Genomic DNA, 17,672 nt, shown 5'->3' with positions numbered 1-17,672 from the left:
GTCTACAAAGTGAGTTCCAGGACAGCCAGAGCTACACAGAGAAACCCTGTCTCGAAAAACCACAAAAAAAAAAAAAAAAAAAAAAAAAAAAAAATCAGAGGATGCTCATCTTATTAGAGCCCTTCATATTCTGTTATTCTGTGCTGGAGTTCTTTCTAATTTTTCCTTCATAAATATATATTTGCTCTGCTATACACACACACACACATAGAACAGTTAGATAACAAATTTAAAATTATATTATATAATATAAATGGGTTGTTGTATATATAGTCATCTGCAAATATATCTTTATTCTCAATATTGCCTTTTTTCTTTTGAGATTGGGTCTCACTATGTAGTCCTGGCTGGCCTGGAACTTTCTCCATATACCAGGCTGTCCTCCATCTCACAGGGTTCCACGTGCCTCTGTTCATTGAGTGCTGGGATTGAGAGGTGTGTGCCACCACACCTGGCCTCTCAATATTGCTTTAATGCTTCATTTTAAGAAGTGAGAAAGCCATTTGTGGTGGCACATGCCTTTAATGCCAGATTTAGGGGACAGAGTCAGACAGATCTCTGTGAGTTCAAGGCCAGCCAGTTCAAGATAGTTCTAGGATAGCAAGGATTGCGTAGAGAGACCCTGTCTCAAGACAGACAAAATCAACGTTAAAGGTTAGTAAGATAGCTCGGCGGTTAGAGGTACTTGCCACCAAGGCTGATCCCTGAGGTCCACACATGGTGGTAGAGGATAACTGACTCTCCTGAGCTGTCCTCGGATCTTCACATGGTAAGCTATGGTATTTGCACCCCAAACATATAAACAAACACATATAACTTTAAAAAGGAGATGCTGAAGGCTGGCACGGTGGTGTATATATAGTGCTACCATAACACTTGGGACATAGGGGGACTAGTAGTTCAGGATCAGTCTTGTCTATATAATATGTTTGAGGCGAGCCTGAGCTATATGAAGCCTGACCCAAAGCTACATCAAGAGCCAGCAAGATGCCTGGGTGGGTAAAGATGCTTGCCACCAAGCCTGATGACCTGTGTTTGATTTCCAGGGACCAAACAATTGAAAGAGAACATTGACTCTCACAAGTTGTCCTCTGATCTCCACACACAAACAGTGATAGGCAGTCTCCAGTAGATACAATAAAAATTAAACAACAAACAAAAGAAAATGAAATACATTGATGATTTTATTCTACCATCTTTAAATCTTTCCTCCTCCTCCTCTTTTCTTCTTCTTCTTCTTCTTCTTCTTCTTCTTCTTCTTCTTCTTCTTCTTCTTCTTCTTCTTCTTCTTCTTCTTCTTCTCCTTCTTCTCCTCCTCTTCTTCTTCTTCTTCTTCTTCTTCTTCTTCTTCTTCTTCTTCTTCTTCTTCTTCTTCTTCTTCTTCTTCTTCTTCTTCTTCTTCTTCTTCTTCTTCTTCTTCTTCTTCTCCCCCTCCTTCTCCTCCTCCTCCTCCTTCTTTTTATTATTATTCTACAATTTTGCACTCAACCCAAATATTTTTTTACTGTGGTCACAAAATGGCCAGAGAGAGAGACATAAGCTGTAACCATCTGTGTTTGTCGCATGATCTCAGTATCTAGAGGAGCTTGTATTGAAACCACCACCTTCCCATTGATAAAAGCCTCCTAGGATACTTCCATGAGCTCTGTGATAACTGTCACCTTCACACAGACTAGAATCATTTAAGAGAAGAGCCCCAATGAGGGGATCATCCACCTTGGATTGGCCTGTGTGTATATCTGTAAGAGATTGTCTTTAATTTAATTAATGTGGGAAGATTCAGCCCACCTAGGGGTGGCACCATTCCCTAGGCAGGGGAGTCCTGAACTGTGCAGAAATCAAGCAAGCTGAGTACAACCAAGCAAGGACTGTTATACCTACATCAATTCTCTCTGCTCCTGACTGTGGATGTGATGTCACTAGCTGCTTCAGGATCCTGCCTTGACTTCTCCACAGGGATGGACTGTGACATGAGCTTGTTAGGCATCAAACTACTTTCTTGACTAAGTTTCTTTTTCCCCTGGGAAATTTTATCACAGAAATAGAAATGAAACTAGAGTAAGCAGCTTGCCAACCCTGCCCAGTACAAAGAGCAATCTCCTTCTTTCAGTGTGACCACCATGTCCAGTTTCCCCAGCACAATGAAGGAATGCTCCTTCAACAGCTCAGGGACTTCACCAACATCCTTGGCCAAATGAGGCTGTACCCCTTCCCAAGCTCCTGAAGAGTTTTCCACAACAAGCCTCGACCCCATTTGTACAGCTCTGGCAAAGCTTACGAGGGACTCCATTTCATCTACCAGCGACACTGTAGGAATTAAAAGTTTTGAATGTTTAGTTAAGTAGTGTATATGCATGTGTGTGCACATGTGTGTGAGCACATGTTGTATGTGCACATGTGTGTATGTGTGCACATGTATGTATGTGGAGCTCACAGAGCAATGTCAACTGTTCTCCCTTAGGTGCTGTCCATATTTTTGTTTTTATTCCTCATTGTGTGTGTGTGTGTTTGCACATGTGTCAGTGCATGTGGGAGGGTACCTATGCACTTGTGTGAAGGCAATCCAAGGTTGATGTCTAGATTCACCTGCAATAGCTCTTCTACCTTATTCAATGAGGCAGGGTATCTCAATCAAACCCAGAGTTCACTGATATCGATAATCTTGCTCCCTAACTTGCTCTAGGAATCCCTTGTCTCTGCCTTTCAGGGCTGGAACTATAGGTGCTCCTTCCTGCCTGAAATTTACATGAGTTTTTAGAGATCCAAATTCCAGTGCTCAAGCTTGCAGGGCAAGCCCTTTAAACCACTGACCCACCTCCCCAGAACCACCTTGTTTTTTTGAGGCAGGTCCCTCATTGAACCTGGAGCTTGCCAAGTAGGCTGGATTGGCTGGCCAGTGGGTCCGAGGGATCCGCCCATCTCTACCTCCCCAAGTCTGGAGTTACAAGTGTGCACCATAGTACCTGGTTTATTTCATGTGTTCTGAGTGTTAAACTCTGGTCCTTGTGCTTGTACTTTGCCCACTGATCAATCTCCCCAGACCTCACTGTTAGCATCTTGATTAGCAGAAACCATAATCACCCTAGGAATCCCATCTGTGGTATATTGTGTTACTTATCAGAAATATTTACTTTCACTCCCTGCCTCGTTGATATCAGACTTGGCTTATGACTTCCCTTGCTTCTCCCTGCTATCTTTAATATCCTTGTCCTGTGTGTTCCAGGAAAAGCACATAACTTGTTTAAGCCAGCCGAATATGTGATGAACACACAGCATCATTACAGCTAAATAACCTCTAAAAGGAAGATGTTGATCACAATGGTTAGCGTTTATGATCAACTTGACACAGTCTAGAATCACTGGGGAGGACAGCTTTAATGAGAGATCATCTGTTTTATTGTCCCGTCCAGCAGGACCCAGTTATTCGTGGGTGCGAGGGGGACCGCAAACCTGAAGAGAAATGATGGAGAAAGAAGAGCAAGACCAAGCAAAGAGTTGTCAAGGCCTCAGTTTATTAGGCTGAAACGCCAGGTTATAAGCACACAGTGAAGGGAAATAGGGAGGGGTTGAGGGGGAATTAACAAAGAACAAAGAAGTGGGCATCTGGGGACCTGAAGGCCGAATTCAGACTGCAGGCAGGAGGCACTCTGAGCCTATCTCCGGAATGTAGAATCCTCCTTAACAGCCTTGGGTGTCAGGCTGGGCTCAGCACATAATTCATGTCCTTAGAAGTTTTGGGAGTCAGGAAGAGATAAGGAAGAGGGGACTATAATTCAATCTTTTAGGGTCTCTGGTGCCGGGAAGGGAATAGGGAGGAGGAGGTGATGACTAGCTCCATAGCACAAGGCCATTTGGCTTATTAGGGTGGGAAGCTGTGAAAGGCCTACTTTCTTACAGTATGGTCTCCAACATTTTATGTTGGCCTGTGGGGCATTTTCTTATATTAATTGATGTGAAAAGAGTCAGTCCACAGTGGACAGCACTATTCCCTTGGCAGGGGGATCATCAACTGTAGAAGAATAGAGAAATCAACCAGATCCCAGAGAGCAAGTGAACATGGATACATTTAATTCTTTCTGTTCTTGAGTGTGGACTTGATACAAATAGCTGCTTCAAGTTCCTGCCTTGACTTCCCCTGCATGATAGACTCCATGTAACATGGAATCGTGAGCCAGATGAACCACTTTCTCCCCTAAATTACATTTTGTCAAGTTATACTATCATAGCTATGAAAATGAAATCGGAGCAGTGGTTTTCCATCTGCTGTGAGATAAGCAGTGTCTCTCTAATAGGTTTCTCCATCATTCTGGATACCAGAGGAGGGGACAGACCCTGGGGAGACTAAGTCGCATGAATGACAAACTTTTGTGCTTATAAAGCACTGAGCCTGTATGGGCTGTTTGTTACTGTAACACAACCTGACATTCCTAGCCGATACACCTACTCTCCCAGCAAGGCAAGTACTTTACCAATTGCACTGTCTACCCAGCCTTTAAACTTTTTTTTATTTAAGGGACTGGAGAGATGGCTCAGTGGTTAGGAGTGGGCACAGCTCTTGCAAATGATCTAGATTCATTTCTCAGCACTCGTTGCCCAGCTCACAATGGCCTCTAATAACTCTGTCTTGAGGAGCGTCAATGTCCTCTTTCGCTGTTCCAGGACACTCGTCCTCACAAGCGAGCAGACCCTGCCATATACTCACATAATTAACAGATGCAAAGTAAATCATTAATGGTTTTTTTTAAAAAAATTATTTACTCTTATTTGTATGAGTACACTGCAGCTGTCTTCAGACACACTAGAAGAGGGCATCAGATTCCGTTACAGATGGTTGTGAGCCACCACGTGGTTGCTAGGAATTGAACTCAGGACCTCTGGAAGAGCAGCCAGTGCTCTTAACCTCTGAGCCATCTCTTCAACCCCCATTAATTGTTTTTATTATTATTTTTTTTATCAAACTGATTAACTAAGGAGGTAGGTAGATTTATTTTTTTTAAAAACCATGTGTGTTAGGAAGGGCATATGTGTATGCTGGCACTCATGCAGAACTCAGGGGGCAGCTTTCAGGATTTTCCCAGTCTTCCATCATGTGGGCTCCAGGGACTGAACTCTTAATCACTGACCCATCTCACCGGCTCTAGTCTTATTTTTTGTTTGTTGTTTATTTTGATGTGGTATCCCACTATATAGCCTAGGCTGGTCTAGAACTTATTCTCTTGACCAGGCTGGCCTCCTTAAACGTCTAGAAATCATCTATAATCCCAGCACTTAGCAGGTTGGAGTAGTTTGAGCTACACAGAGAGATCCTGTCTCAAAAAGCCAGAACAACAAAATCTAAGACAACAAATTTCCTATGGCAGTGGGGACTGCTCACTGGTTAAAGCAATGCCCCTACAGACATGAGGGCTAGATTGTGGATCCCCAGAACAAGGGAGGTGCAGCCCGTAATTCCAGTCTTGGAAGATGCAGGTGGAGATGGGCTCCCCCAGAGAAAGCCAGGAGAAGACTAGTCAGATCAGTGAGCTCTGGGATCGACTGAGCTGCCCTATCTCAATGAATAAAGCAGAAAAGAAACTGAGTGTGATTTCTGACATAATTTCAGCCTCCATGCCCATGTATGCACACATGTATGGATATCTCCATACATATGTGTCTACACACATGTAAAACATACATGCATATGAAAATGGAAAATGTGTCTCTTTCTTACGTTTCTGTGGGTTGAAGCCAGTGCCTTGTGCATGGTAGGTTAGAAGGCTGCCATTAAGTTGTGCCTTCAACCATAAACCATATTTTTTCTAATTACCTTCAAACACACACTGAAAATTCACTTTCTTTCTTTTTTGTTAATTATTTTATTCGTTTACATTTTCAAATGATATCCCCCTTCCTTGTTACCCCCCTCCAAACCCCTCATTCTACCCACCTCTCCCTCCTCCCCTTTGCCTCTATGAGGGTACTCCTCCACCCACTCACCAAGCCACCAACCAAAGAAAATACACTTTCTAATTACTTTCAAGTTGTCAAAGGTACAGTGGTCAGGACAGATTTAAAAGACTTAGAGAGATCTCGTCTCAAAAAAGAAAGGTACAGCCAGGCAGTGTTGGCTCACGCCTTTAATCCCGGCCCTCAGGAGGCAGCAGCAGGTGAATTTATAAGTTCCAGGCCAGCCTGGTCTACAGAGTGAGTTCTGGGACAGTAAGGCTACACAAGGAAACCCCGTCTCAGTCTCAAATAATAATAATAATAATAATAATAATAATAATAATAATAAATAATAGCAAAAAGATTTATTTAAAAATTTTTTCTATTTATGTGTGTGTGTGTGTGTGTGTGTATGGGAGAGTATATGTTTGAATACAGTTATCTACAGAGGTCAGAAGGGGGGAGCCAGATTCTCCAAAGCTGGGGTGACAGGTGATTCTGACCCGCCTTACATACATACTGGGAACTGAACTCAGGCTGTCCTCTGGCCTCCACATGCACGTGGGCATGTGCGTTCACTATCTTGACAAAAGTTTCTGGATCAGTGGTGAGGTGGAGCATCTCAGAGCGACAGGGTAGAGGAAGCTGTTGCTTACTTCATGGCTCCGTGGGAGGAAGGGGTAAGATGTTGGGGTTGCCTTTGTGGGCATGCCCAGATACCTCAAAGATCTCCCGCTAAGCCTCAACTTGCGTATTAGTTACCAAATCCCCGATGTAAACCACCGAAGGGAAAGGCACTTATTTGAGTTTACTGTTTCAGAGGGCTCAGAGCATCGCCGCAGGATGGTGTGGAACAGGAGACTAAGAAACCAAGGAAGAGAGACAGACATCTCCTGGGACAACGACCTCCCCAGTGACCTACTTCTACCTAAGTTCTTCCATCCCTTCCCCCTTCCTTTCACTATGTACTCCAGACTTGTCTGGAACTCATAATCCTCCTGCCTCCACCTCCCAAGATGGCATATGTGCCACACACTTGGTGTTCATGCCTTTTCTTTCTGAGTTGAGCATGGTAGTCCACAGTGTGACGATTCTATGATTTATGGTGGTACCCTCCCCCACCCACCACCCACACCATGGTTGAACCAAGGGTCTGGAGCAGGCTATACAATCACTGCACACCCGGCCCTCATTGCAGAGTGGCCATAACCCAACTTGAGTTGCTGCCATTTTTTTTTTAAACTGGAGCCGTAATTAACCAGAGGGCAACAGACATCTGTGGAAATGCATGCCTGAACAGAGAAGAGGGTGGGTAGGAGGCTGTGGGGAATGGGATGATTTAACAAGGTGCACGTATGTATCTGAGTGAACACATGTGCACCACATCCGTGCAGAAGTCCTTAGAGGTCAGAGGAGGGCTACAGATCCACTGGAACTGAAGTTACAGATGGCCATGAGCCAACTCATACAGGTGTGGTGGAGCAAACCAGGGTCCTCCACAGAGCAGTACCTGCTCTTACTTGGTCCTCCACAGAGCAGTACCTGCTCTTGGTCCTCCATAGAGCAGTACCTGCTCTTACTTGGTTCTCCACAGAGCAGTACCTGCTCTTACTTGGTCCTTCATAGAGCAGTACCTGCTCTTACTTGGTCCTCCACAGAGCAGTACCTGCTCTTACTTGGTCCTTCATAGAGCAGTACCTGCTCTTACTTGGTCCTCCACAGAGCACTTCCCGCTCTCACTTGCTCAGCCGTCTCCCAACCTGTCATTCAGAATCATGATAGACGGACTGGGGCTATTCAGCTCAGTGGTAAAGTGCTTGCAAGCATTCCGGAGGCCCCAGGGTTTGATCCCCAGTGCCACTCAAATTAAAAAAAAAAATCAAGTCATCTTCTGTTTTTCTTTTGAAAAATGTGTTCTTGCACACTTTGTATGTGGTTGATGGTCTATCCGCTGAGGAGTGTACTTTGTAGATCTTCCACTGTACTCTTATCTCTTCCTCCTCCCACACATCTCTCCCTCTCCCAAAGACCCCCCCCCCCAATCTTGTATGTGTCCTTTTTAATTATTTTGTGTGTGTGTGCATGTGTGTATGCATGTATGCGCGTGTATGTGTGTTCGTAACACACCGCCCCTCCCCACCCCCACTTCCTCCCTCCCCATCCCCTCACCTCCAACCCCAATTCTAACTTCCTCACTTCCTACCTTATTTTTCCAGACAAGGTCTCTCACTGATCTGGAGTTCCCACATTGGTGAGGTGAGCTACCTAGTGAGCCTCTGGGACCTGCCTGTCTGTCTCCCCAGCCCGGGTTGTTACAGGCCTCGCACTGTCTTGCCTATGGGCTCTGAGAGACTTGAACTCTCCGGCCATGGCCTTCAATACCAAAGCAGCATTTTTGTCCCGGTGGCTAGCTGTCTTCCCTTCCTGGGACCCAGTCCAGTTCTTCTGATAGTGAAAAGACTTAGGTTAAATTCTGCGTTATTCCCCGTGGAGTCACAGTCTCAGAGTCCCACAGCTGTGGAGAGAGGGCCGAGGGGACTTGAAGCAAAGCTGAAAGGCTGACAAGGCTTTGTTCTGGTCTATTGTCTACAGGAGGCCGGGGAGGGGAGGAAGGCGGCGTCCTTGGAAAGGATGGAGTCATGGGGGACAAGAAGGCCAAGGGTGGGGCTCTCCCACCTGGCCCCTAGTAGGCCTGCCCTAGCTTCCTGTTCCCTCCCTTTCTACAGCAGAGGTCCGGGTAGCGGGGAGAAGAGAGGGAGGCTGCGCAGCTCAAAGGTGAAATTGTTCCGTTTTCATTCCTGGCAGGGCAGAAAGCCAGTGCACCGTGTTGGGACCAGGATCCGCGGCTCACAGCTTCCACCCCCCACCCCCACCCCCCGACTCTGGATCCGGTTCTGCTCCCAGCCTGCAGACGCCCATGTTGCTGCTCAGTCTCCTCTGGCTCCTCAGAGCCTCCCCTGGGGAAGCAGGTGAGGGGGGAGCTGCAGGGAGAGAGGGGCTGGTGAGACCCTCGGGACTCCTGAGCAAGGATGGGGCGGGGCGGGGTTGGCTGTGAGGCCTGCAGAGCAGGAAGGGGGGGTCTCTCCCATCTCTGGCTGTCGAGGCTAGAAGGGGAGGAGAGAAGCTGCAGGGTTCTGGTGCTCACAGCTGCATCCTGGGGGCAGCAGCTGGCTGACAATGCTGCTTGGATTCTGCTTGCTGTCTGTCTCCCCTCTCTGCAGCTGCCAGCACTCCTCAGTCTCCCCCCAACTCCCTAGCCCCTTTCAGGGGGAATTCTTCCTCCTTGTCCTGAAACCTTTGCTCTTTTTTATCGTCATCTATCATCACCATCACCACCACCACCACCACCACCACCTCCTCCTCCTCCTCCTCATCATCATCATCATCATCATCACCACCACCACCATCATCATCATCATCATCGCTACTGCCACCTTCTCCTTCCTCACCTTCCTATTCCCTGCTTCTGTTTCTCTCTTTCCTGCCCTCTCCTCTCTCCTCCTCCTCTCTCTCTTTCCTCTTTCCTCTCTCCCCCTTTCTCTCCTCTCCACTCTTCCTTTTGCTGCTCACTTCACCTTGGGGAACCTCAAAGCCTGCCTTGCTTTTCTCCCAGGATCTCCCAGGCTGGAGAGGCACAGTGGTTATCAGGGCATGGTGCTTACCCAGTGTGCAGGAGAGGCTCCCGACTGGAGCACCAGCATCCCCCTCCCCAAAGGGAGGGGCAAACGAGCAAAGGGAGAAAAAATAGCGCTGCCCCAAGACTATAAAGTGTGGGGCTCACACCTTAGGACCCCCAGTTCCTTCCTCCTCCCTCCTTTCTGACCTTTAGTGTTTGTTTCTGCTACAGCCCAACTGCAGAGCACCCCAGCGTCCCCTGCAGGCGACAGCTTTAGCTGACAGGGACCCAGCTGGGGAATCTTCATGCACCCTGCTTCCCCAGCGGCTGGGGTTGAGAGATGACATCCCAGCTCATAGGAAGGGCATGCCTGAGTCCCTACACAGATGCTAAAGCCAGGTTACAAGAGATGGGGATGCTTCACGCTCATCCCCACTGTGGCTGTCTGATCCTTAGTGCTGTAGTCATATGTAACACATGTGTTGTGTGTGATGAATGAAGGGGCCCAAGCTAGGAGTATTGTACATACCTGTAATTCTAGCACTCATGAGGCAGAGGCATGACGGCTGAGGGCACCTAAGCTGTGATTGACAGCTTTGCCAGGGAGAGATAAATCTGTGTATTTGGAGGTATGGAGAGGACGCTTGCTGGACCAGTGTGATGACTCAGCACATAGAGATGTTGCCAACAAATCTGATCATCCGTGTTCCATCTCCAAGAGGAGAGAATAGATGCTCAGGAGTTGTCCTCTGGCTTCCACATTGCACTGTGGGTACACGTTCCCTTCCTTACATATGTAATAAAATAAAATAAAATAAAATAGAATTTGTTTTGATATACTAAGTAATCCAGAAGCCAGGACAGAACCACTGTATAAAATGTGTATCCCCCACCGTGCATCACAGACCACAGAGGCCAGAGAACACAATGGAGCTGAGGTTACGGGCAGCCTTAAGCTGCCTGACATGGATGCTGGGAGTCAAAGTCACCATGTTAGGAAGGGCAGCAAGCTCTCGTACACACCGCACTGTCTCTCTAGCTCCCTCTGTGCTTACTGCTGATCTCTAAGCCTTAGAGTTACCAGATCTGCCTCTCTGCTCAGACATCTCTTTCTGGATGCTTCCTCCTCTTCCAGGTCTCTTCATGTCTTGTGGTCCTCTCTGCCCATCCCTTAGTCTTAGCAGTCTATGGACTCCAGTCTCTTGTTCTCCTTTGGAGTTCCCTCTCTATCCCTTCCCTCTTGAGCACTGATTTCTGTTTCTATGGTATGGGTCACCCTTCAGCCCAGCTCTGGGGGTCTCCTAATTTGGAGAGAAAGGGCAGGCATTGGTTAAAAGGTGGGACCCAAAATCCAAGAGGGCTGGAAGACTCTAGACAGCAGTGGAGAGGAAGGCTCAGAGAAGGGAAGATGGGATATGGATAAGAAAGGAGGGAGACCAGTGGGGAGGATGGTTTATTTGGTAGAATGCACACCTAGCATGCACAAACCCTGTAAGGCCAGGTATGATTCATCACGCCTGAGATCGAGGCAAGAGGAATGATATTTCAAGTTCATCCTGGCTTATGTAGTGAGCTGGAGACTGCTCTGGGCTGCATGAGACCCTCTTTGAAAAGAGCAAGAACAAGGCTGGAGAGATGGCCCAGTAGGTTGGGGTGCTTGCTTTGCGGGCATGAGGATTGGTGTCCATAGACTCAGTACTCATGTAAAAAGCTGGGAGGAGCCATGTGTGCCTGTAACTGCAGCACTCGGGCCAGAGACAGTGGATCCTGAGGATCTGCTGGCTAATAAGCCAGTGTACTAAAACAACAAGCTTCCTGTTAGTGAGAGACCCTGTCTCAAGACACTAAGGTAGAAGGCAGCAAAGGAGATATCTGGTGGGCTGCTTTGGTGTTTGCATACACATACCTGTACATTCAACATGCATGTACCACACAAATGCACATACACATATACACACACATAGCACACATACATACTGCATACACCAAGCACACACACATTGTATACACATAGTACACACATGCATACTGCATACATGTAACACACACACACACACACCATACATAGAACACATAGAAATCACATACGTATCACACATAAAACTCACGTAACACACACACAAATCACATACATATACACATACAAACCACATATACATAACAAATGCACACAAATCATATACATAACACACATACACAGAAACCACAAACACATAACATATACACACACATAAACCACACACATTATACACACACAACCATACACAACACCCACACACAAACTACATACACATAACAGACACAAATATACTCACAACACATACATACACAAAACACAAACACAATCCATACTCACATAACACACAGAGAAACCACACACATATAACATACACATGCACACAGACTTCACATACATAACACCCCACCATCAGAAAAAAACAGACAGACAGACAGACAGGAAGGACAGAGAAAGAGAGAGAGAGAGAGAGAGAGAGAGAGAGAGAGAGGAAAGAAGGAAGGAAGGAAGGAAGGAAGGAAGGAAGGAAGGAAGAAGGAGCGAGGTGAACTTGGACACTCAGCAGCCATTAAGGAACTGGGGTTCCTCACCCCACTGCCCATAGGAGACAAACACCCTGTTTTTTGTGACATGGGTGTGGAAGCTGAGAAGTGACCCCCCCCACACACACACACACAGTGATGCTGATGGAGTGACTTATGAATTCACCCGTGGATTCCTCTGTTCTGCTGACACAGGAGCTCCACCCATGACCATGGCCACCTCTAGCTCGCACTGGCCTGGTGCGGAAGCAGCCAGCGCAGCTCTCAGTGGTGCTCTGCATGCTGGGGGGACGCCTCTGTGGCTTCTCAGCCCCCACCAATCTCCTAATTCAGCTGCTGACAATGGGGAGCACACACCCAAGACTGCTGGTGTGCCCAATAACTTTAAGTCATTGCTCAGCTCTCCCGTCAGACCTGACACCATGACAGCCCCCATGTCCAAGTTTGTCATCAAGGTTGAGACCAGTCCTCCTACTGTCTTGGTCTACGTGTCCACTACCGAGTGCATTCAGCCCAGTGGCTTCACAATCACCACCAGGCATCCCACCACTCCCTGTGTCACCACGACCTATGTACCCTTCACCAGCTCTTATACCACCACTCCCACGACTGACAAGCCAACGACAACCATTACTACTATGGCACCTACCATCTCTGTCGGGAAAGTGACCTCATCTGTGACCTCTGCCTCCACTGTTACAGATGTGGGTGGCACACCCACAATACAGTCCCCACCTTCTTCTTCTGTCTCAACCACATATACAACCCAAGGTACTCTGACCTCTTCTACCACAGGAATCACAGAAATGATCACCATGTCCCCAACAGGTGTCCATACAACACTGCCCCTCACTCCCAGGGTTACTAGTCCATCTGCTACTGCTCCTTCTCAAATTCTCACAAAAACCTCGTTTACAACAGTAACTGATAACACTGCCCCGCCCAACACCAGTTTCTTGATCACCACAGACGTTATTACCAAACCATTTCCTACAGCAAGCAATTCACTCAAAACAGAAACTTCCTCCACCCGTTCCCAGGGCTCCACCAATAAATCAACATCGATTGCTTCTGTTGCTAAGAAAACAACCAGTCATTCGGGTGAGCCATCTATGGGGATGACAATAATGAGTAGCTCTGGGGGAACCACACAGAAGCCCATAAGTGACACTCCCAGAGAAGCTGTCAGTACAGCATCTTCTTACACAACCACACCAACAACGTCATCCGTCAATGCCGTGACGATTTCCACACCCAACATGGCTACCTTAATGACCACCAGCCGTGTAACATCACCACCAGGTACATTTCTGCCTTCTGTTTCTTCTGATATTGACTCAACCTTCAGAACACCCACACCTGGGACAATCTCAATTTCTAGTCCTTCAGGCCTTGTGGGGACATCCCAAGCCACAGACATACAGTCTTCCCATGGCCCAGGCGTCCCTACCACAACATCAATAGCTACCAGCCACCTGCTTGCAGACACGCTGGGTTTCACAGCTACAATGTCGAGTTTGGGGTCAACACAAACAGCTTCTAGCATGTCAGCCCCCTATGTGACACTCATGTCTGAAACCTTGTCACCTACTAAAGACATCCAAACCCTTACAACGACAAGTCTCACCACATCGTCTATGGGCGACACCGTTCCGTGGGGCACTGTGACAGACTTCACCTCAGCTCACAAAGCTCCCAGCATGCCAGCAACACACACCAATTTCATGTCATCTTACTCCACGACAAAGACCACTGGTACAACACTCCTGAACAAGTCTCATCCTTCTGTTTCCAGTGTGCTGCCCACACTTTTAAGTACCAGAAGTACAGGAGACACAAGTATCCTCAATGCAAGTGTTCCACTCACATCTGCGTTCTCTCCATCCATCCTCCCCGACAGCTCTGGGACCACACAGACGGACAGTGTCCCCTCAGCTCCAACCATCACCCATACAGTCCACATGACAGCCGAGTCCACCCAAACACCCACCACACCCACAGCCCCCACATCTACAGAGCCTCCTCCTTCTATCTCAGCGGTGACTGGAACAGGTCAGGCCCCCTTCCCCAGCCATGCTACCACAGTTACTGGAGACACCATGCTGAATCCCACCACAGACCTTCCCACAGGATCTCCCCTGACAGAAATCACCATGGCTCCTCTGACTCCTTCTTCAGTTGCCCCCACAGATACGTGGCTTTCTGAGCGTTCCAGCATGTTCTCTTCCATGAGCCCCAATGTGATGACATCATCCACAAGGAGCATCCTTTCCTCTACTCCTGCCCCAGACACACAATCTGTCACCACTGGCACGATGGACACCACCCCTTTATCTACCTCAGCAACAATCCTCCCAACCACCCATGCCACATCTGCAGCAGTGTCTCAGGTCAACTCCCCTGGCTTCCCAAGCAACACTGTTGGACACAACACATCAGCTATCACCTCTCCTACAACCACCACACACACACTGACCGCTGACACCTCTGTCACACCCACCTGGACCTCTTGGCCCACCTCAGAAACATCCAGAACGGCCACCACACCCTCAGTCACACCGGTGAGCATCGAGATAGGGACGTCCCCCGCCACCGCTGCTTTGTCCTCGGTGTCTATCTCCAGCACACAGCCAGTCACCACAGACTTCACACACACTGCCCCATTATCCACCTTGGAGATGGCATTTCCAACTTTCAGTGCCTTGTCTACAGGTACATCTCAGGCCACTGGCTTCAGCTCTTTAACCAATGCCGTGACAGTGTTGACATCGGAGATATCCTCTCCTTCCTCCTTCACAGACACACTGGCCCCTGACATTTCTCTCATGTCTACCTGGCCTTCACTACCCACTCCAGAAGCAGTCAGGATGTCTACCACACATTTGGTCACCATGGCCACCCAGACCTCATCTCTCGTCACTTCCAGCTCCACAACCCCCAACATCTACTCCACAGATAGGATCTCCACAAGTCCTACCACTTTTGGTGTGAGGGACACAGGTACACCTATAGCCGTGGCTTCACCTACCATGGACATCTCTACCATTCCAAGTACAGCTCTCATCAGCTCCTCTACAAGCAGCACTGTCCCGATGGTCACAACAGACATCCCCCCAACCCACGAAGGTTCCATCACATCAACAACCCTCACCACACTCCTTCCATTTCTTTCAAGCCCCCACAGCTTGGAAACAACACCATCTATCACTTCAACACGTACCACACCCAGTAGGACAGCTACACCCTCAGGCACTGGAAACTACTCAACTCCATTTGCCACAAGCCTTCCGGTCACATCTGCATCTTCCTTGTCCCTCTCTGCCAGCAGGACTGGAAACAGCCAGACAGGTAGTGTACACTCAACGCCAACCTTCCCCCATTCTCTCGACACAACAGTTGACTCCACCCCAACACCCATGACCACCAAGACGTTCATGACAGCCACATCCACAGAACCACCCTCTACTACCACATCAGTGACTAGAACCTTCTTCACCACCATTATGACACCCACTAGAAGACCCACAATGACTTCCACCACAGTGTCAGAAGTGACAACCACTGCCTCCAGTAGCTCCTCGTTTACCTCATTAGATACACTGACTTCCGGGATACTCACAAAAGCCACCTCGCCAACCACTCATGTGTTGCTTTCACACACAAGTAGGACCCCATCCTCTACACTTGTCCCAAACTCACAACCAGTCACTACAGACACTACACACACTCTCCCATTATCGACTTTGGTGACAACACTCCCAACTCCCAACACGACATCTCTAACCACACCTCTAGTCTCTTTCCCCAGCTCTCCAACTAGGCCAGTTACAGTACGCACATCTACCTACAGCACTGATACAGCCTCAACGGCCAGGCCCTCTCAGCTCACTTCTTTGACAGATGAGACTGCTACCACACACACAGCTACCTTGACCCCCTCCCTCAGACCTTCCACTTTCACAGACTTAGAGAGCTACCTGACTGACAGCACTTCTGCAGTCTCTTCCTTCCTGAGCACACAGCTCCACACTACCACAGCCGCATCTCTGACCCACACACCCACCAGTGCTGAGCCATTGGTTACTACGACAGGAGGCACTCACACCCTCCTAGTCACCAGCACTCCACCAGCCCACAGCGCTCTCAGCCTTTCATCCTCCACCCTCCAGAGCACAGAAACACAGTTTGTCAGCACACAGCACACCTCGCCCAGCAGTGGGACAGTTAACCCCTCAGGTACAGAAATCCCCACTAGTCCCCATGCTACAAGAACTCCAGAAACAACTGTAGTCTCCTCACCCATTTCTGACAGCAGTGCTGGGATCACATGGATGAGCAGTGGGCCATCAGCTCCAGTCACCAACCATATACTCCACACTACAGTGGGGCTCAGCCCAGCATTCACCACCACCACAACACTCACATCTCCCAAAACATTAGCTCTTCCTAAAAGTCAGCAGCCCTCCCCTAGCCCTGCTGTAACATCTACCAGAAAAACCACACTAAAGCAAACCACAGACTGTCTTAACACACAGCCAGTCACCATGGCCACCCTGCCTTCCTCTTTCAGCTCGCCCAGCATCACCTCCTTAAACAGCCACATCACTGTTACCTTGTCCACAACTGCCATTTCCTTACCTGCTGCCACAACAGGGACACTGAACACCCTCACACCCACAATTCCCTCTTCACATAGTTCAGGTCAGCCAACCATGTCAGACACATCTCTCCCCTCCTCATCAATGGTCAGCACCACAGAGTCACTCATGACAGACACAGCAGTGACTTCCTCAATCACGTCCTCGGTCACAGGCCCTCTCACAGATGCCACATCCAGCAGTCTCTCTCAAATAACCTCCAATATTCTGACCTCAGGCACAAGTATGGCTGTATCCTCTACATCTGCNAATATTCTGACCTCAGGCACAAGTATGGCTGTATCCTCTACATCTGCCTCAGTCTCACAACCAGACTCCACTGCCAGTGTGTCCAGCTCCCCATTGTCTGCGGAGGTGACCTCACTCCCAGTTACACACGCCACATCTGCAGCTACATCACAGGTCACCTTCCCCAGCTCTGTTGTCTATTACCCTTCCCTCGTCCCCTCATCAACCTCCATTGTAGCCACAAGGACCCCAGACACCTCTGCCACAGCCACCTCACCCTCCCTGCTGACTTCAGAAACAAGCAATACTGTCACCACACAGCTAGTCACCAAGGCTACCCTGCCTTCCTATCTCAGCACACCCAGCCTCACCTCTTTAAACAGCCACCCCACTGCCACCTTGTCCACAACAGCCATATCCTTACCTCCTGCCACTACAGGGACACTGGGGACCCTCACACCCACAATTCCCTATTCACATAGTTCAGGTCAGCCAACCATGACAGGCACATCTCTCCTTTCCTCATCCATGGGTAGCATCACAGAGTCACTCATGACAGACACAGCTGTGACTTCCCCAATCACGTCCTCGGTAACTGTCACAGGCCCTCTCACANATGCCACATCCATCAGTCCCTCTCAAATGACCTCGAATATTCTGACCTCAGGCACAAGTATGGCTGTATC

At 48.4% G+C, this 17,672-nt stretch overlaps 1 protein-coding gene across 1 annotated transcript in view; it reads left to right on the top strand.

Moving 5' to 3' along the window:
* The first annotated feature begins 8,532 nt into the window (after positions 1–8,532).
* Muc3a (mucin 3A, cell surface associated) overlaps positions 8,533–17,672 on the top strand; it is a 21,874-nt gene continuing 12,734 nt past the window's right edge. Inside the window, exons 1-2 of the mRNA XM_029477875.1 lie at positions 8,533–8,586; positions 8,731–8,894. Coding sequence (XP_029333735.1) covers positions 8,557–8,586; positions 8,731–8,894 — 194 coding nt within the window. The 5' untranslated portion in view covers positions 8,533–8,556. The remainder of the gene's footprint in view (positions 8,587–8,730; positions 8,895–17,672) is intronic.

The sequence above is a fragment of the Mus caroli genome, chromosome 5 (genome assembly GCF_900094665.2).
Source record: "Mus caroli chromosome 5, CAROLI_EIJ_v1.1, whole genome shotgun sequence".
In the NCBI taxonomy this organism is placed as follows: domain Eukaryota; kingdom Metazoa; phylum Chordata; class Mammalia; order Rodentia; family Muridae; genus Mus; species Mus caroli.
The sequence above is the reverse complement of the archived record's forward strand: the minus strand, read 5'-3'. Positions and strand labels throughout refer to the sequence as shown.